The sequence below is a fragment of the Saccopteryx bilineata genome, chromosome 5 (assembly GCF_036850765.1).
Source record: "Saccopteryx bilineata isolate mSacBil1 chromosome 5, mSacBil1_pri_phased_curated, whole genome shotgun sequence".
Classification (NCBI taxonomy): Eukaryota; Metazoa; Chordata; class Mammalia; order Chiroptera; family Emballonuridae; genus Saccopteryx; species Saccopteryx bilineata.
Window position 1 is genome coordinate 90,915,028 of NC_089494.1, and position 22,046 is coordinate 90,937,073.

The 22,046-nt window shown below is 37.6% G+C and overlaps 1 protein-coding gene across 2 annotated transcripts in view; it reads right to left on the reverse strand.

Annotated features, from left to right (window-relative positions):
* The window catches only part of ACVR2A (activin A receptor type 2A), a 113,269-nt gene extending 98,791 nt beyond the window's left edge, over window positions 1-14,478 (reverse strand). Inside the window, exon 1 of one of the 2 annotated variants that reach the window (XM_066279427.1) lies at window positions 13,638-14,478. In XM_066279427.1, coding sequence (XP_066135524.1) covers window positions 13,638-13,692 — 55 coding nt within the window. In that variant the 5' untranslated portion in view covers window positions 13,693-14,478. The remainder of the gene's footprint in view (window positions 1-13,637) is intronic. The other variant, XM_066279428.1, reaches the window with a different exon arrangement.
* Window positions 14,479-22,046: the final 7,568 nt, after the last annotated feature.

A 22,046-nucleotide genomic window follows, 5' to 3' on the forward strand; every position in this document is an offset into this window, starting at 1 on the left:
CTCTCTCTGTCCCTGTTAAAAAAATAAAAAAATGTAAAAAAAAATCAAAAAAAAAAAAAATCATTCTAGAGGTAGTTACCGGAGAAAACAGCACCTTACAGTTTGTTAGGCCCTCTCACCAGTTAAAGCCTCCTAATTTAATTGCTTCTATTATTTCTAGCAGTCTCAGCTAATAGGCAATATCTACTCACATTTTAACAAACAATGTAAGTAGCAATTAATTTCCTAACTCCATACTCAAACCAGTTTTATGTATCTCTAAAAAACTAAGGAAAAAAATTAAAAAACATTACCAGGTAAGGTTTGTTATACATTATTTTTTATATAGAATAAAAAAAATGGTCAGTAGCTATTCAATCATTTTTTCTGGTCGTTTAGGTGTTTTATTCTATTTCTGAATGCCTACTAATCAAAGTGTTTTACTATTACCTTGCCCATCTTGTATAAGTCATATCTTACAACTGCCCTTACTCATAATTTATCATTCTCTTTAAACTTTGACTTTCCATTTCTACCCATATTATTTTAAAGTGTAATTACACAACTAATTTCAAGTCTTAGCTTAAATAAAAATAATCAGCAAATTCTATTTACTAATCCTGCAGCATAAAACTTCACTAACTTCAGGTGACACAAAGCCAAGCAACCAATTCTTTTTCTAGGACTACTTTATTTATGGTAATAAATAAAAAATGGCTTATAATACTTACAGGTTGAAACTACGCTTCGTACCAAGGAATTAGTTTTACCTGCTACCAAAATGAAAGAAATCAAATAAAAAAGAGACAGCCACCACTGTATTTTTAAATTCAGTAAAGTTTAATGTCTCTTCTGGTTTTAGCTCTGTGTAATCATGTAGTTTTTCCTAGTCAAGGATGATGCTACTGAATTTCTGGCAATATAAAGCTGATTTCCCTGTGCCAAGCACCAACTCCCCCTTCCACCAAAAGTAGAGCCTTGATTCCTTCACAGATAAAAATATTCAAGCTGACTACTTAAGAGTTAGTGACCATAGCCCTGAGTAAAAATAATAGCCTTGTAGCTTTAACTATTTATCTGTTCAGCCTTTACTATAAGACCTTAAAGATATGAAATTCATAAAAATTAAGATACAAAGTATGCCAAGTTTCTACTTTTAAGTCTTCAACCATACAAACAGTATCTTACATATTTAAACAATAAGAGGTTCTCATGAAAAAATAAGATTTGCAAATGAGTAAAGCCAAAGTTCCAAAGAGAAACAGGAATGCTTAGTAAGTAGAAATATAAATTTGCATATGCCCAAAATCTGAAGAAAGATATTTGACACAAAAATTCAATAGCCTCTGGTCTGTTTTATTATCTCCTTTGTAAAGTATTTTTTTAAGACATTGTATTCAAAGTTCTCATATGCACAATAATCCATCTAGTTTTAAAATACAGAGAATGTTAAAAGCTAGAAGGGATCTTGGAGAGTCTTTCTCATTTAGGTTGATGTAATAAGTCTCCTAACTGGTTTACCTCTTCACTTTTACACACTTCCTCTATATTTTCCAGATAGCTGCCAAAGTGATCTTAACACATAACCCAGATCTAGCTTTTCGTTAGAACTCTTCACTTCCTACTGCCCTTTGCATTTCATTCCAACTCCTTCTCACATCCTCACATCAGATCAAAACCCCTGCATGATCTTGTTCAACTCTCTTTCCAGTCCCATCCCTGCATTCATTTCTTCATGCAGCCAAATTTTTATTGAGCTGCTACTCTGCCAGAAACTGTGCTATCCCTTGGGGGTATTGCGATAAAGGTAAGAGGTGGCTCATCTCTCTGAGAGTATACTCCAGTAGTGGAAAGTTCAGATAATAAATAGATAAGTAAACAAACTAAATAATTAGAGATTGTGTCATGTGATATGAGACAGTCACCCTCTTGGGATCCTGCCTGTTTCTGTCAGAGCACATAACAATATGTAATTATTTTATTCATTTGATTAATTACTTTATGTCTGTAAGCTCCATAAGGGCAATAATCAAGTCTGTCTTATTCACTGTTGCACCCCAAGCACTTAGCCCAATGTCTACCTAGCATGTAGTGCAATACTTACTAATTAAATGAATGCTTATTTCATCCTCTTTAACTTAGAGATGAGTAAAGCGGGGTCTCAGTGGTTGCCTAGGTCAAGGAAGAGTAACTAGAAAAGAAGGAATTTGAATGAGAGACTCCAAAATTTTAGTCCAAAATATTATACCACATTCATAATGATCACAAAACTGAAGGATCATGTTTTCAAAGCTCATAGCTATTACTCTAAACAGACTTGAGAATCTTGCAAGATTTTACTTTTACCTGAAAAATTTTAAAACACTGAAGGCTTAAACCAGTGGTGGTCAACCTGGTCCCTAGCGTCCACTAGTGGGCGTTCCAGCTTTCATGGTGGGCGGTAGCAGAGCAACCGAAGTCTAAATAAAAAGATTTAACTATAGTAAGTTGTTTTATAAAGATTTATTCTGCCAAACTTAGCAAAAATCCGACATAAAGTACTTGGTAAGTAATTATTATTATATGCTTTAACTTGCTGTAACTCTGCTTTATAAATTTTATAAAGTAAAGTTACTTCCCTACTTTATAAATCACCATTACTGTGGAACTGGTGGACGGTTAGAAAATTTTACTACTAACAGAGATACAAAAGTGGGCGGTAGGTATAAAAAGGTTGACTACCCCTGTCTTAAATGATATGGTCTAAGAAAAATATTTTAAACTCCAACAAACAGAGATGAAGATTTACTCCAATGTTTCTTTTTAATGAATGCTAGAACAATGAAACCTTAAAGAACTTGTAAAAGAACCATGATATCTGAATGTTCTAGATATTTCTTGGCATCTATTTGGCACTCTATCAATATTTCCTTTGGCTGAGTCACTCAAATTATTATCTCACATTAGCTGATAATTTACCAGATAATTTTAAAATATCCCGCAAGAACTGAATCTATATTTTCAAATATTTTACATGCTAGATTCTTTTTTTTTTTTGTATACTTCCGCAGGCAGACAGACTCCCACAAGCACCCAACCGGGATCCACCCAGCATGCCCACCAAGGGGCGATGCTCAGCCCCTGCTCCACTGCAACTGGAGCCATTCTAGCACCTGAGGCAGAGACCATGGAGCCATCCTCAGCACTTGGGTCAACTTTGCTCCCATGGAGCCTCGGCTGCGGAAGGGGAAGAGAGAGATAGAGAGAAGGGAGAGGGAGAAGGGTGGAGAAGCAGATGGGCGCTTCTCCTGTGTGCCCTGGCTGGGAATAGAACCCGGGACTTCCACACGTGGGGCCAACGCTCTACCACTGAGTCAACCGGCCAGGGCCTTACACACTACATTTTAAAAAATAAGACTTACAAATAGGTTAAAAACTAACATCTACTGGGGTGGGCAAAATTAGGTTTACAGATGTGATACAAATAAATAATACAATAAATAAATAATAACACAAGAATAAACTCTGTGTTTTGTGTACTCAGAACTAACCTATTTGCCCACCCCATATATGTAAGATCAACCAGCTATGTTTTATGTGGCACATAATTTCAATTAATTCATACTGGATGACAAATTTTTAAAAAATTTTCAGTTTTAGACACTTGCCCATGCCCCTTCCTTTTGAAATAATACCTTCAAACAAACTTAATTTATCGTGTACAGTCATAAAGATGTGAAGACCAAACATTTTTCCTAATAATTAAGATCTCACTTCTATAAAATATAAAAGTAGTAATTAATCATAAGCAGGAAAAAAAAATCCTACCTCTAAGCTTTATATACTGATAAGCTTACTTTTATTACAATACATAAAGACAATTCATTTTTTAAATCTTCTAAAATGCAACCCCTCCCTACATGGGTCCTTTTAATAATTATCTTATTGCTTCACATTTAAAATTCTTCAGCAATATTAGAGAATAAAAATGATTCTCAGTGTGACAATAGCTACTAAGAAAATAATCAAAGAATAAGAGCTTTTATCTAGCCAAAAAAAAAAAAAAAAAGCACTGAAAAGGTTCAGAATTCAGGCGTGACATATCACGTCAGAAAAGTTTCCAAATCTACTCTATAGTTTAGTGGAATTTACTCTGAGGAAAACGCTTTATGCAGATTCCAAAGAATATTTAAGCACCAGCAATAGAGTGAGCCACCAGGGCTTAGAATTCTATTACTGGAAAGCACAATAGCTACATATACATCATACACTGTCTCTGCCCTGTAAAAGAGTATTACATGCTATCATCTATTTATGTACTCTTATTTTTTTCAAATTTGTCTGTATTTTCATTCATGCTTCTAATCTAAATCCTTATCTGTGTAGAATTTCTTTTGTTATGAAGTGATTCCTCTTTTTCTGGCTTGCTTTTTCTCTACCAATTTTATTTAGTAGTGCTTCCATACTAACTCAATTTTCAGGCTGTTCTTCTGTCCTATATTCCACATACATTTATTTGGGACATCAAGCACAATCATATCAGCCACTCTAATTTCCTCTAGGTTTTAATTACTTCCCATTTGGACTTAACTGAGGTTTGTTCTGCTTCCTCAAGTAATTTTAAACATTTTTTTCATCATATAAATCTCTTCTTCAGATTTAGTCAAAATTCCTTCATTCTAACTTGCCTGTCATCCATGATTAGGTTTACTCACAAATGCCCTCTGTGTTCCTGACCCTATTTTGTACCTTTTCCTTCATATTAAGATGAATAACCTTTGCAACTTCCTGCCAAAACAATTTTTTTCTATTATTAGGTTCTATGTCTTCTAACCTTTCCTAAATGTAAAAATCTGAATTCTTCAAAATTATAATCCATGTGTGCTTAATACATCCAGCGGTTCAGAAGAGAGAAGAGCTTAACCCAAGCAGGTCCATGGTTTCCCTTGGGACCAGTTTTCCCTCGAGCTGTACCTAAATTCATGTTCTATAGTGTAGGACAGCTTAAATAATGAGCATATTTTTCAGTGAAGATTATTTTTCATTGCAAATATTTACTTATTCAACTTCCTTCTCTTTTTTTCTTTTTTCTTTTTTTTTTTTTTTTTTTTTTACAGGGACAGAGAGAGAGTCAGAGAGAGGGATAGACAGGGATAGACAGACAGGAATGGAGAGAGATGAGAAGCATCAATCATCAGTTATTCCTTGTGAGACCTTAGTTGTTCATTGATTGCTTTCTCATATGTGCCTTGACCGCGGGCCTTCAGCTGACCAAGTAACCCCTTGCTCGAGCCAGCGACCTTGAGTCCAAGCTGGTGAGCTTTTGCTCAAACCAGATGAGTCTGCGCTCAAGCTGACAACCTCCGGGTCTCGAACCTGGGTCCTCTGCATCCCAGTCCAATGCTCTATCCATTGCGCCACCGCCTGGTCAGGCCAACTTCCTTCTCTACTCAAGAGTACTGGGTAGAGTATAAGATTGTTGAACTAAGTCAGCCTTTTAGTACCCACTGAAAATTAAATCAATCAAAAAAATTTTAAAGAACAGAATATAAAAATAAATAAAAGTGTCTTTCACACAGTAAGAATTAGCTTAGGAAACTTCTATTTCTGAAATATGTACAGTTTTTTATGTATACAGGAACTGAGGCATGATACACTGTGAATTTACTAGGGGTTATGGTCAAAAAAGTCAAAAGTCACTGAACCTGAAGATCTCTAAGATGCCTTCTAAATCTAATTCAAATTATATTAAAATATTTATTATAAGGATCAGAGGTAGCATTTTAAAAAAATGAACATAACAATGATACAAAAAAAGCAAAATCATTTTTTCTTAATAAAATGTCACTATTAAACTCTAACATTAAAGAATCATAAAGCTTTTAGAGTAGAAAACAAGTTCCGAAATCATCTAATCCAGGGGTAGTCAACCTTTTTATACCTACCACCTACTTCTGTATCTCTGTTAGTAGTAAAATTTTCTAACCACCCACTGGTTCCACAGTAATGGTGATTTATAAAGTAGGGAAGTAACTTTACTTTATAAAATTTATAAAGCAGAGTTACAGCAAGTTAAAGCATATAATAATAATTACTTACCAAGTACTTTATGTCGGATTTTCGCTAAATTTGGCAGAATAAATCTTTATAAAACAACTTGGTTGCTCTGCTATCGCCCACCATGAAAGCTGGAACGCCCACTAGTGGGTGGTAGGGACCAGGCTGTCTACCACTGACCTAATCCAAGTTTACCGCTTCATATTTTTAAATTTTTTACTTGACTATATTAGAGTAACATTGGTTAATAAAATTACACAGGTTTTAGGTGTACAATCCTGTAATACATCATCAATTAATAAATTACACAAGTTTTAGGTGCACAATTCTGTAATACATCATCTGTATATCACATTGTGTGTTCACCACCCCAAGTCAAGTCTCCTTCCAAGTTTACCACTTTAATACATAAATAACTCAGACCAAGAGATGAAGAAATTCACTATAGTAAACATTTGTTGAGCACATACTGTGTGCCAGGTTTTAGGTCTGGGTCTATGAAAAAAGAGATGTCTTCAAAGAGTTCATAGTCTACAGTGTATATAGGCAAGTAAATATTTGCAATAATTACTGGAATCAAAGTAATTTATAAAGCATATAAAAACATAAAACAACTAACTCAATCTGGATTTAGTGGCAGAGAAAATGTTTCTGAAGAGGTGATACTTCTCAGTCTTAAAAGCAAGTAGTTAGCCAAATAAAGGAGGAAGAAATAATGTAGGAAAGTGCCACACTGCTATACAATAAAGCAGCGGTTCTCAACCTGTGGGTCGCGACGCCGGCGGGGTCGCCTAAAGCCATCGGAAAATATATAATGCATATCAGGTATTTACATTCCGAATCATAACTGTAGCAAAATTACAGTTATGAAGTAGCCACCAAAATTATTTTTTGGTTTGGGGTCACCGCAACATGAGGAACTGTATTGCGGGGTCACGGCATTAGAAAGGTTGAGAACCACTGCAATAAAGGATAACCCATTCAGGAAACAGCAAGTTGAGTAGTTGAGTGTGTAGAGCTGGAATATAGGACTTATGCCGAAGAGGAGCCACAGCAGAATACCTAGCACTTAATGTGACATTTAATCTTCAAACCACTCTCTGAGGTAGACACTATTAATATACCCATTTTGTAGATAACAAAACAAGCACAAAAGGTGAAGTGATCTGCCCAAGGTTTAAAGGGGAGAAGCCAGGAAGTAGAACATGTAAACTGAGGAAGTCTAATCTCAAAGCCTACTCTTACCCACTATCCCAGGAGGTTAGAGAAAACATGCAGGAACCAAATGATAAAGGACTCTGTGTGCCATTCTAAGATGTTAGATTTTATGCTAAAAGTGACTCACAATCAGTGAAAGGTTTTAAACAGGAGTGACATATTCAGCTTTATTTTTAATGAGGTCAATCTAGCAGCTATGTGGATGGACTAAATGAGGAGGTAATAAAAGGAACTAGCTAGTCTTAGCTAGAAAGGCACTACAATAATTCAGGTAAGAAAAATGATGATGCACTAGACCAGAACCCAAGTCTAATTACTACCAGAACCACATTCCTGTCCAGTATCCATAAGAACCTCCCAGTTTTTTTCCGTTAAGCCCACCATTCTAACAGTATAAATAACCCAACCACAGAGAAAACAACACATTCCTTTGAGGTCCCTTTTTTAAACAAAACCTGACCAATAGACACATTCAGTATCTATCTGAAAGTGACTGCAGAAATCTAGCTGGAGAATGAGGGAAGTAAATTGCTCTCTATAGTACCCTACCTTGACTACTCTTCCTTCCTCTATATACTATTTCTGGAACTTTCATATTCAATAGTCAATTTAAAATCAATGTTCTGTCTAGACATGACTATTATAACCTAACAGAATTAAATTTACCACAGAGGAAGTCTAATGTGGTCCTAGCTGTGGCAGTAAATATACCCTCTGGTCTGGTCAAATTTGGTTTAAAGAGACAATGAATGATCATTAACAAGAGGTAGACTTTTTGAAAGCAGCAAAAGTTAAAGAAAATGAGAATATTAAGAGACAAAGCAATCTAAAGGTCAATAAAGCCATTTGATTTCAAGATAGTAACACTATTCCTGTGTGTGTGTGTGTGTGTGTGTGTGTGTGTGTGTGTTATTCCAGAAACCAACAAATGAAAGAACAGTGGAAAAGATTATCATGTCAACTCTCAAGCATTCTAAATTCTGTTTTCATTTAAACCATGGAGTAGCCCTCTTTGAGCCATCCTTGATGTTAAGCAGTAAGTGGGTTCCTAAATTGGCAGCCTATATACAGTATAAGAAACTACAGAAGGAAGAGAGGGGAAAGAGAGCAAACAAAGAAGGGAGGAAAGTGGAAAGGGAACTATAATTAAAGGAAATGGAAGAAATAATGAGTTATAGAATATGGATTAAAAGTGAAAGAATATTAGTGATTCCAATATCAAGCACTGCTAATCTTTCCTAACTATCTAAGGGCTACCATGACAAATGGCAATGTAAGAGAGCATGAAAAGAATAATTTTTTTTTTTTTTGTATTTTTCTGAAGCTGGAAACGGGGAGAGACAGACAGACTCCCGCATGCGCCTGACGGGGATCCACCCGGCACGTCCACCAGGGGCGATGCTCTGCCCACCAGGGGGCGATGCTCTGCCATGACCAGAGCCACTCTAGCTCCTGGGGCAGAGGCCAAGGAACAATCCCCAGCGCCCGGGCCATCTTTGCTCCAATGGAGCCTTGGCTGCGGGAGGGGAAGAGAGAGACAGAGAGGAAGGGGGGGGGGAGCAAATGGGCGCTTCTCCTATGTGCCCTGGCCGGGAATCGAACCCGGGTCCCCCGCACGCCAGGCCGACGCTCTACCGCTGAGCCAATCGGCCAGGGCCAGAAAAGAATAATTTTAATCACAGATTTATAAGACACTATAGATGAGAAATAAGAACACTTACAAAAATAAGAAACAAAACAGTTTTAGAATCTAGCAGGGGTCTTCAAACTCTTTATAAAAACCGCCCACTTTTGCAGGGCTGGTCAACCTGGTCCCTACCGCCCACTAGTGGGCGGTCCAGCTTTCATGGTGGGCCAATCGCAGCGCTGTTTGGTTGCGCGGTAGGTTGCGCAGTGCTGGTCAACCTGGTCCCTACCGTGCAACCAAACAGCGCTGCGATTGGCCCACCCTGAAAGCTGGACCGCCCACTAGTGGGCGGTAGGGACCAGGCCCTGGTCAACCTTGACCAGCCCTGCAAAAGTGGGCGGTTTTTATAAAAAGTTTGACGACCCCTGAAGGGACAATTTAGAGATTACTAAAATCTCATATTTGGTTTAGTTATGCTTTACTTCTCATTAAACAGTGATTCTGATAGACCGAAGGGTGAAACGTCAGTAGTATCAGAGGTACAAATGGGAGGTGTATTACAAAAACAATGGGAGGCTTCTTTGCATACCTTTTGTGGGAGTGACTTCAGAATTTTTCCTCTCACCAGTATAATGCTACTTATTTTAAGAGTTTCACTGTAATTCTTATCCTGGCTAGCTGAGTTAACTTCCTTAAAATAAGATATCAAAATAAAGTAAGCACTAATTAATTATGGTCAAATTTTAATCTTAAGAAGGACAAGGGTCTACAATAAATCATAAAATATTACATAGTAAATAGTCTAAGCATAATGGTAACCAAAATTCTGCTAATGAGTCTCAAAAAATTTATGTAATTAAGAAATCACTTTAAAAGTTTCTTGAGATTAAAGTTAGCTAAACAAAAGGAGTATCTTTAAAAAAACAACTAAATTTACACTTTGAACCATTCAGGAAACATGTAATAGTGGACATATTTCTTCCATATGAAACTTATAAAACTTTCTGGCACCATGTTAAACACACAAACACACACACCCTGATGCCACCACACCACCCAGGTAGTGAATTTAGTCAAGATAAAAGAAAACATCCTTAAAGTTGATTATTACGGCAAATAAACTACTGGATCAAAAGCAAATATAATTAAACTAGATACTTGACCAATCATTCATCATATTGATGAATATGCAATCTTCATGAGCACTCCATCATAACAAATGATTGGAGAGAGTTTATTCATAACAGCAAATATTTTTAGTAAAGTATAATAGGATGAAATAATGTATAAACCTATAGTGTTTCTCTAATCATTCTAATTTTAAAAGATAGTGAAAAGATTAAAACTCTTAATACAAGGTCACCTGTAGATCACCAATACCACATACTGGTAAAATTTAGATAACAGGGAGGAGCAAAGCCCTTTATTAATATACTAATGCTTTTAAAAATTAAAAATTTAAAGTAGGACTTCTCAACCTCAACATTACTGACACTCTGAGCCAGGTAATTCTTTGTTGTGGAAGGCTGTGCAGTGTATTATACCATGATTAGCAGCATCCTTGCCCTCTACCCACTAGATGCCAGTAGCACACGCTCCCCTCCTTCCCTATAGTTTGGACAATCAAAACCAAAAATGTCTTCAAATGCCCCTGGGGGAGGTATTGGGGGGGGCTGAGAACAAAAGTCACTCAAGCTTGAGAACTACTGGCTTCTTATAAACAAAAAAAAATTAAAAATGAATAAGGGGGGAGGTGGCAGCAGGGGTTGGGGGAAATTGTTTCTCTTCTGCTCTTGATGTTCCAAAATATTATATTTAAATTCAATCACAGACTACATCTAAGAGATTCTACCTTTTAGAAAACAACACATTTAATATCTGTAAGTTTAGAAGAGTCCCAGAAGAGTCACTGCACTGCCAATTCCCCCTCCAACCACACAGAAACTTACAGAAATGCGCCCAGTACTGCCTAACTGAACTGAAGAAGATGCACATACTTTATTTCCACTTCTTATTTCATCTAATACCTGAACCAGACTACTCCAGCTCCCACACAATCCAAAGGAATGCTCAACTTTTTCAGTGCAACTCAAATAGTACAATAGCTGCATCACTTTAGGTAAGATAAAACTACGAACTAGAGTTAAGTATTAAACTCATATTCACATTATAACAAATTGTGGGAAAAGGTACAAATTAACTACAATGTTTAAAAAAACTAAGTAGGTTTCTGATTAAAACAAAATCTGAGGAAGAATAACAAGAATGAAAAATATAAAAATCAAATGAAGAGAATCCATAGACATTTCTGGATGGCAACAAAACTCAAAAATATTTCCCCTGGAATGAGAGGAAGAAAGTATACAGTTTGGCCATACCCTACAGTAACAATCTGTGTAATCAGTTTGCAGTAAGCATACCATGGAATGGAAACTGGAAAATAAAAATCCACAAAATACTAAAGAAAACAGTAAACAACTATCCTAAATACCTGAAATAAAATTGTTCCTTACTAGTATTTACCATTTGATTTAAAATGTTCATATATCCGGGGGGGGGGGGGGGGGGGGAATGCCATCCTCATGTCAGATTACAAATTACATTGAAAAATCAATTTGGAACAGAAACATAATAATCTTTTGAGTGTATCTGATTCACAACAAAAACCCCTTTAAAAAGCAGACATTTTAAGTTCTAAAAATCTTCATGTGTAAATATGGGTTAAAGTCTTAAAGATTATTTCAATTACCTTCAACAGACCTAGTTCAATAGACTTTAAGTTCAACTAAGAATGTTTATTTTAAAAACTATGTAACAATATTTAATATTAGTTTATTGTAAGTAGACTATATGCTCTACAACAATAAATTTCAAAATTTTAGCTTTTAACCTCCTGGCTCAGCAAAAATAATCGTACAAGAAACTAATGCTCAATCTTTTTTTTCTCCCAAACCAAGCAGAGGAAGCTGTAAGATCTGTAGTGGCAGCCTGCTCTTCCATAAGAAGAAATACCTTGAGACTACTCAAGAATAACTTCCTTCACCAATTAGTGTGACTCAGGTGAGCCTGGGAGGAATAATGTCCACAATTCTTTGGTCAGTAGCCATGATGCCCCTCCTCCTCAAGGGCAACAGATCAGAAAGAAGGATTTGAACAAGAGGAGTTCGTTCACCAACCAGATCATTTCAGGGCAGAGGAAAAAGAGTACATATTACAGGAAAAATAAAAACCTCATGGTTAACACATGTCACAAAAGCAAGAGGTTTAATGTTATCAAGGTATTCATTCATTTCAGGGACAGCATTGTTTATCTTCCTCCCCAAACCGTGCACAAAAAGAACTGTCAACCTGCCTTAAGCATGCACCTTCTTCCATTTAAACAGACATGATTCTTTTGGTTAAGCTCTGGCAATGATCGCCATTTCACAACACACGCAGCCCACCCGGAACTGATCAATACCACTACAGACACAAGACTAGACTTTATCCATTTATTAACCACAAGGAAATGTACCATTCAGCAAAATTCTATACATTACAAGATTCTATTAAAGGGGGGGGGAAGGGGCGGACGGACAAACACACACACACACACACACACACACCCCACATACACCCCACAGAGGTACACAAAGAAAAGACTACCACCCTCTAATCTCCCTGTAGCAAATGAGATAAAGACCTGGCCAAAAAAAACCTGTCGAGCCCCCCCCCCCGCATAATTCTATTTCACAACCTAGTAACTGAATATTTAATTTTATAATAGATCCGTTGCGACTTTCAAATTGTTCATCTATCGAATTCTCCTGTTACGTATATTTGCGCACCTTTGGGCTAGATGATGTATTATTCATTTGCAGAATTTCAAATACAAAAGCCTAGTTTTCCAACCACTGGTTGCAACCATAGAACGTTCTCACAAAAACAAAATTTCAAATACAAAAGGGCCAGATTACAACTGGGCCAAAACCTATATTTCATGAATATAGTGTATTCGACAGTATAAACAATTTCAAATGAGCTATTCTAACCCGAAAACAATGCTTCAATACAAAGCGTTTAAGATAAGTATTCCGTAGGTAAGCAAAATCTATGCCAGCAAAGAGCACATAAATGGTGGTTGAAAGCCAGCACATTACCAACACATAGCGGCACACCTCTTCTGCACTGGATTATAGTTAATACTCCAACAACAACAACTACAACTATTTTTAACGCTGCTGGACACTAAAGTTGAAGAAAACGTGAACGGAGACCCAGATGAAACTGCTGATATGATCCATTGTTTCTCACGGTCAAAATTAAGTAGCAACTGACTTGATCTCTGCCGTGACAGCCACTGGCGAAAGCACTAATTAAACGACGATTTAAAAAAAGGAGAAAACCAATCTTATTTTGGAGGATGCCACACTAAATGACATGTTGGAATACGCCTTTCAGGTCTCAAACCTTTGCATAAATTGTCACTTGTGGTATCTGCGGCTTAATTGCAACCCAACCGGCGCTGTCATCCAGTGTTATGGCCACAAAACCATGACTTTCTCACTTTCACAACAACAGAGCAGTCACTCTTATCAGTTACCAACTTAACTCAAAACGAGGAAAATTCATGGAGGTTTCCAGATCACGATCAGACCTCAGGGGAAGCAGCCGAGGGGCTCGGGTCGGGGGGAAACTCCCCCGGCCCCACTGGAGCTCGCCGCCCCGACAACAACCGCGGCCGCCAGCAGCGGCAGCAGCGGCCGCAGCCCCGCCGCGCCGCGCTCCGAGCACCTACCTGAAGAACAGGAGATAAGAAAGACGGCAAACGCCAACTTTGCAGCAGCTCCCATTTTCCCGAGGCGCCGGGGAAGCCGTAGGAAGTTCTCGCTAGATATCCAGTTCCCTGGGTCTTCCTCGGAGACAAACCTCCTGGTGTAAAATCAACCGTCATAAAACATATTCGGAAGCCCCGACCAAAAAACGTTCACGGGGTTAAAAAAAAAAAAAAAAGCAAAGAAAAAAGGGGAAAAAAGAGGGGGGAAAAAAGCACAACAATAAAAATTAAAAAAACCGCACCACGGAGGAAAAACCGCCACACACACGCACAACACACTACCAAACAACGAAAAGCCAACAACAACAAAAGCAGGTTTAAATCACTGTCAAAATCACTGTCAGCTCCGCTCGCCTCTCGGGTCTCTCGGAACAAAACGCCAGGCTAAGGCGACGAGGAGGCGGCGGCGGCGTCCGCTGCCGCCCGGACAGTCCGGGAACCGAGCTGGGTCCGACGTCCGGACCGACCTTCAACCCGGACACCCAAAGTCCGCGGACTACTGGTGGCCGAGCTCGCGGCGGTGGCGGCCGAGGCGGCAGCGGCGCGAGGAAGGAGCGACGGGCGGCGGCGACGGCGGCGGTGCAGGCGGCAGCCAAGTTCTGGTCCAGGCTCTGGCTCCGGCTCCGGGCTCCAAGCTCGGCCGCGTTTTCGGTCCCCGGGCCTCCGCCGGCCCCGCCCCCTAAACTTCCGGTTCCGGTCCGAGGCTGGAAGGCAGGCACCGCTGAGAAAGGCTTCGCGGAGGCGACGGCGGCGGCGGCGGTGGCGGTAGCTGCTGCGGGGCGAAGCGCGCGTGCCGGGCCGGGAGCGCGAGAAGATTGTTGAGCTTGCAAGGCGGGAGCAGGGGAGGGGTAGCAAGCGGGGGCGGGGCCGGCTGGAGGGCGAGGAGGCGGGGCGGACAGAGGCTCTTACCGCGAGGCCTCGGCGTCCGGCCTGCTCGGCCTGCTGGGCAACGGGGTTCCAATGGGTGGGCGGTGGATGCGGGCGGCGACAGGGGGCACCTGGCTTCTTAGTCGCGCCACACAGGCCTCTCTGGAGTGCACCCCGAATGGTCAGTGAAGCCCAAGAAGAAAAGGACTTGGAGGCGGGGCGGGCGCGGGTGACTCCTCCGGGGGGCGCGTGCGGCGCCCATTCTTTCCTCTGGGGGGACGCCTCGTCCGCTCTGACACTGGGCGCCGGGAAGCCTCGGGTGGGAGCCGGTCGGCTGCGTCTGCAGAGCTGCCCGAGCGAGCTCGGTGCGCGCGAGCTGGTGTGTCGGTGCCACCAGTCTTCGCGGTGCATCCCACCCCAGTGGCTTCTGCTTAAGCGTTTTATCTTTCAGCTAAAAAGAAAAAAAATGCTTGAAGAGGGTGGCTGTCCACCGGGTCAGGAATCCAAGGCACTTATCACGATGTGCAATTTGAATCCATTCCCACCATTCCTTTTAATACAAGAATCATGTTGAGAACTGCTCTGCACGTAATACGTTCGTAAATACCTGCAGATTTTGATCTACATATTTGATGGTCAGGCAGTTGTTTACTTTTTCAAAATTTAGGACCTGATTTTTATCCCTTAATCTAAATTGATTGTTTACAAGGTCCTGTGCTAGGCATGGAGTTGGATCCAAAATGTGAAAATAATATTCCTATCTCGAGGAGCTCACAGTGTTTGCTGTACTCGAAGTTACTACCGAATACAAACAAAAGACAGTATTAAAGATACTGGCTTTGTCATGTACCACACTTTAGCAAGCTCTGAAGGTAGGGATCTATCTTATCTGTTTAGCATGTGTGATGGGTGCTTAATAAATAATTGTACAAGTAGCTAGGGCATAACTGCCTTTTTCCAAGCTAATCCTACTTGCACTCTAAAAATTTTTTGTCTTTTACTAGTAAAAATAATAAAGCAACTGTATTATGGCTAATTCATGTTTTACTTGTGGATTACTGATTCCCACAATAATCCCACAAAGCCAAACCCTTGTGTTTATAGTATTTTATTTTTTTTCTTCCTCTACATTACTCACTATTTCTATTAAATTCATCCTGTAATTATCTGCCCATTTCTACAACTTGTCAGGGTTATTAGCAATCACTGTGGCACTTTAAACTCTCTCCAAGATTTCCAGTTCTCAAATCATGCTACGCAGAATTTGACTGATATTGTGCAACAGTTTAAAAAAGTCCAAAGTTGAGTCTTCAAGGTATCTAAAAGATCTCATATTACATAATTCTCTGGACTTTATGAGTTGTCCAAAGGAATAAATATACACCTTCCATTTGCTGCTAGAATTAAGAGTTGCTGCTAACATTTCTGGAATGGAAGAGTGTATTTTTAGAACTACCTTTAGTTCATTCAGGAATTTGATGTCTGTTATACCCTGGGTCAGGCCCTACTGTTGTCTTATCTCTACATCACTTCAATATTTTTGAATTGTGAAACCATAGCAAGTGGAATAACTGGAATAACCAGCAATAGAACTAAAACTTGAAAACATATTCCTTATATCTTACCACCCAAATTCCCCAGTATATGAATGTAAGAAAAGAAGAAAATTATTTTTCTGTAGTATGAAAGAGGAACAAGTCAAAGTCTTCACTATAATATTCTGTAATAGTTAAAATAACCCCATGGGAAATATTAGCATCCATTAACAGTAGGTATGTTGGTATCTGCTTTATTCCTAAATCTGTATTCACTCTGTCCTCTGCATTTTTAAAAAATTTAAAAATAACCTATTAAGATACGAGCGTATGTGATTGAACCTCATGGTAAGTCCAAGGCTTAAGAAGAAGACAGAGGTAGCTACCTCTCTTTCCTTCCCATTCTGTAGAATCGCTTTTTCTTATCTACAAATCCAGTACCTCCCTAACGCAGTGCAAACTGTACAGACTGGATTTAGAGAGAACAATGAGGAAAGGCAAATGAAACATGAAAGGAATTCTGTTCTGCCAGAGCATTAAACATTATGTGCTAAACAACTTGAGCTAACATCACTCATTCCCCAAACTTGACACCTAGCCTGATAGCCACTCCAATGCTAGAATTTCAAGTCCAGAGTCCCAGCAAGAAATTCAATTAAACTGCAAATTATTCCCAGTTGGAAGAATCTTGAAAAGCCAGTTCAACCTAGAGATTCAAGCGTGTGTTTCCTGGATGAGGAGACAGGTAAATGAAGGTCACAGACTGCTCCCAGAAAATAAAGGATTTCTTTTTTATGCTAGAAACTCATATGGCTCAAAAAGATATGAACTAAGCTTAAATCTTCAACTTTAAAGTGGAGCTGGAGTTGATCTAGCCTTTGAGATTGGGTAGCATGGCGTATATTGCAAGGAAATCTACCATAAGATATTCAGACATAGCAACAGCCACGTATAAGGAATACATGCCATAGTTTTCTTCTTCAAGAAGATGACCAAATCCCTGTAGAAATGAGAACTGTTGAATTCCCTTTAGATGAAGGATTTAAAAATATTTATGCTGTTTTCTAGCTACTGTAAAAATCTCCTGGGCTCTGATAATATGAGCATTCTGGAAGTGGCACAACTAATGAATTTCTTATATACCAATGCTGTAAAGCATAATACATGGGAACAAGCTTGGTACCTTGGTAGGTCAAAGGAAGGCAGATAATAATTAGCATGTCTTTCATTAATATCCTTCTCTCCCTAAATGTGCAAGGTGGAAAGAAAACTCCCTATTAATGCTTTGCTACTGTCATTCCTGTCTTTCTACTTAGGTCTAGCTGTAGCATTTTACTGTCCCAATGAGTTAAAAAAAAAAAAAGAAAAGAAAGAAAGAAAAAGAAAGACATACTAAAAGTGAGGATGTGGAAATATATAAGGGACAAAACGTTAAGGCCAAATAGTCTAGGACAGAAAAGTGAGCTAGAAGAATTAAAAGAAACTAGCAATGATGGAAATAATGTATCCAACACTTTGATTAAAAGGCTATACTAATCCAGCTAGTAATATAAATCTCAACAACAAATTGGGTTCTGTGTAACCTCCCAAGGGTAACATTTGACTTTTCTCCCTATCACCTGCTTTGAAATGCAGTAAATGTGTGGGAAACAAAAAAAAAAAAAAAAAAAAAAAGCTTATTTTGAGGAAGATTTTTTTTCTTTCCCACCCTCCAATATATAAATTTATGAGCAGAAGTGCTCAGTTTTCTGACTAATTGTACCTATTTAATTTCTGATAGTTTTATAGCTATTTATTTCTAAATGTTATATGGTTCTTATAACTTTTATTTCTAACAGTTTTCAGCTATTCTTTCTCTAGCAGAGAATAGTCAAGGCTTTGAGGTACACAATATCCCAAATGAAAGGATATGGAGCAAACCAACACTATTCAAAGTGTGATTTTCAAACCTGTGTTGGTCTCAAACTGTCTTCAGTGAGATTAGTATAGACATTGATGACAACCATTTAAAATTTTTTGTAGTAACTTAAGTTTACATCTGCTGAAACTAATAGTAATAGGCTTATATTTTTGTTTTTATTTTATGATTCTAGTAATTTAATTTTATTATATTTTATGAAAGTCTCATAGATTAGAAATTCACCACAGATAATTTGAGAAGCACTGGAGCAGAGAATAGGCAATATACCCAAGAGCCTTTCTCAAATATAATGACTTCTATCCATTTTAACAAATGCTTAAAATCTTGGGTAAAGTTTTGATGCTATAGTCCTAAAATGCTTTATAATGCAAGACTGCATAAGAATCTATCATTTTTCTTACACTGTCCATCTATCTGTGGTATTCATGTATTCAACAAGTGATTATTAACTGGAGGATTTGTGCTAGGTTTTGTTTGTATAGTGACAAGTAAAATGGACATAAAATGGACATAGTCTTTGCCCTTATTGAACTTAAGTATCATGGGGAAGACAAATGTAGCAAGTAAAAGAGTAATTGTCAAATGGAAGGATTGGCCCTGGATGGTTAGTTCCATCAGTTAAGAGCACTCTCCCAAAATGGCAAGGTTGCGGGTTCGATACCCAGTCAGGGCATACATGGGAAGCAACCAATGAATGCTTGACTGAGTGGAACAACAAATGACTGCTTCCCTTCACTCTTCCTTCTCTCTCCCTCCCTCTCTTTGCATCTAATAAAATAAAATATTAAGCCTATTTTATTAATAAGATAAAATAAAATAAAAAATAATGCCTCGAATGGAATGTTACCCAGAAGTGCAGAGGTTTCCAGTTCGATCCCCAGTTTGGGCGTATACAGAAACAATTCAGTGTTCCTATCTCTCTGTATTTCTCTCTCTGCCTCTCTCTAAAATAAATAAATAAATAAATATGTTTGAAGGATCAATGGCAAATAAGAATGTGGAGGCAGCAAAAACAGCAACTCTTTAAAAACATTTACCTATAAAAATAAACAAGGCAGTAGTTAGAGGCAGAAGCAGAATCAAGAGAGGATTTTATTTTGTTTATACTTTCAGATGAGAGATCATAAATTATATTTATAAACTGAGAGGTATGATGCAGTAAGAAAGGAAGAGTGAAAATGCAGAAGAAAGTGAGGAAAACTTAACAGACAAAATACTTTTTTAAGGTGAAAAGAAGTTTCAGAGCGTGAGCTAGATGGGTTAGTCTTTGAGAGAAACATAGTTGTTGCTTCTTTTTCTTTTCCTTTTTTTTCTCCCCTCTCCTCTCCTTTCTCTTCCCTTCATCTATCCATCATCTATCTTTTTATCATCTATCTACCACTATCTTTACTCTTTGTCTCTATTTCATCATTATCTCTTCCTTTGTTATTGTTGTGTTTTTGAGGTAGGCAAATAAAAGCTAATGGGTTTATAGAAGGAAACACTGGACTGTGATGGTATTCTCAGCTGAGAGCTCTAATTTCCCTGAAAAAATAAAGCAAAGTTTTAGCATAAAGTGAAGGGAAAAGAAGAACAAGGAAGTTATGGGAATTTAGTGGGTGTTGTTGGGACAATGAACAATAGAATTTCAGTAGGATTAAGAAGAAAGTATAATCTAGAATAAGTTCTATGAGTAGGAAGAAGTGACAGGAGCAACAGATTAGAAGACGGACACCATTAGGAGGACTATTGTTTCCTGGAAAATATATGAGATTAATACAAGTGAGCAAGGTTAGGAGCTATGATCTATGAATAAGAATTCAAGGTATTGGAAGGGAGTTGTGTCTGATGATGACAGTGGCTAGGGAGTTATCATTGGAATGATAGAAAAACGGTCACTAACAATGAGGAGATCCAAAAACTGGATGTCAAAACATACAGGGAGTTGGATGAGTTATTTGCAAGGATGTTGAAACCATGTAGAATGGTGACAAAGATTAGGCTGGTGAATAAAAACATCAAAACTTCAATTATAAAGAAATATTACTTGGAGGCAATTAGATGTCAGTATTCCTCAGTGTTATCTCTAATAAGATAAATAGTTTCCACATACATTCTTACTTGATTTAAAATTTTTTATAAATTTAATTGAATTTATAGGGTAACATTGGTTAATAACAGTATATAGTTTTTGGGTGTGTTCACCACCCCAAGTCAGTTTTATCACCATTTATCTCCCCCTTACCTTCTTCCTACTCTTCTTTCCCTCTGGTGATTACCATACTGTTGTCTGGCTATGAGTTTTTTTTCTTTGCTTAGTCCCTTTACCCTTTTCACCCAGCCCAACAACTGCCACTTTCTGATAGCTGTCAATCTGTTCCCTGCATCTATGAGTCTCTTCCTATTTTATTAGTCTATTTTGTTCATTTGATTATACATATACATGAAATCATGTGGCACTTGTCTTTCTCTGACTGGCTTATTTCACTTAGCATAATACTTTCCAGGTCCATCAATGCTGTCAAAAAAGGTAAGATTGCCTTACAAAAGGTAAGATTCATTTTTATGGCTGAGTAGTATTCCATTGTGTAAAAGTACCACAGCTTTTTTAATCCACATTCAGATTACTTTTACCATTTCATAGATAAGAAAAAAAAAAGCCTCAGAGAAATTGCACAAATGCACTAGAATCAGTTATAAGGTGACATGTAGTAAAGAGTCAATTTAGAGTTCTCTATTTCAAATTAAACTCAAATTTATTAAATAAATTGGATATAACTTATTAAATATTTAAAGGCATTTTTAAGGCTTCTATTCAATGGTATCTTTTCTAAATCCAAGTACTATATATTAAATCTCTATGTATTCAAATTAATTCAATCTTTATATTTTTTCATTATCAAATATCATGCAAAGGAAGATAAAATACCAGGCAAAGGAATGATATGACTATTTGCTCCTTTACATGATATGGTGAAAGCACTTTAAAAAATCTGTCCAGAGATAAAATTATTATAAAATTTAAAAATAATTATTATTTAAACTCCATTTATAATGAATTATAAATTAAAAAAAGAATAAATGTTTATTGTTATTACTGTATATGAATGTAAATTTTTATGCTTTCCCAATAAAGAGTAATATATATGTACAATATATAATACTTTTTACAATTTAAAAGAAACTGTGGAGGAAGGAAAGATTATTTTTCTATTTTTAAATATATTTTTTGTTTTCTCAGGCTTAACTACACTGGATGTTCCTACCTTCTTAAGCATGCAAATTAAACAAACCACTTAACTGCACTTTATTGTGCTTCATTTTAACTTAGATCAGAATAATTTTAATCAAAGCCATACAAAGGTTTTAGAGGAAACTGAATGTAATAATTTTAACTGGTCAAAATATGTTATATGCATTTCTTTATATTCAAAATCAGTTATAACTAGCTACTCTAGCAAATACATGATAATTTTATCCTATTTTTTTCAGGTGAATAAATACAAAGTTAAATGGCCAGTCTAGGGGCACAAATGGAATCAGTAGCAGAAGTAGGATTATTACTCCAAACTACTAACTCAAAGCTTAGTCCAATGAGCCATACTGTTTCTCAAGTATAGTAAGCCTATTAACTGCCCCTCCAAGCAGGATATACAGCTCTAAATGGTGCATGTCTCATCCAGAAGACCTATATACAACATTGTAAAAAAACATACTTCTTTCACTTTTAAATATATATATATATATATCAAACTGTTAAGCTTGCCTTTTTGCAAAAAGAAAATATATATTATAAATTCAAGAAGTAATATAAAATATATGATATAAAAAGACACTAACTTTTTTTAATTGATTTTAATTTGTTGTGTTTACATAGTTACAAGTGTTCCCCTTAATATATCTCCCTCCCTCCCCCACCCACCCACCCATATTCTTCTTGATACCCCCTTTGCCCCCTCCCCCCACCGCCTTCCCCCCTTTCCTCCATGATTTACTATCCTGCTCTCTATCTTTCTGTGTTATGTGTATATACTTTCACTAATGTTTTCCTTTCTTTGATCCCCTCCT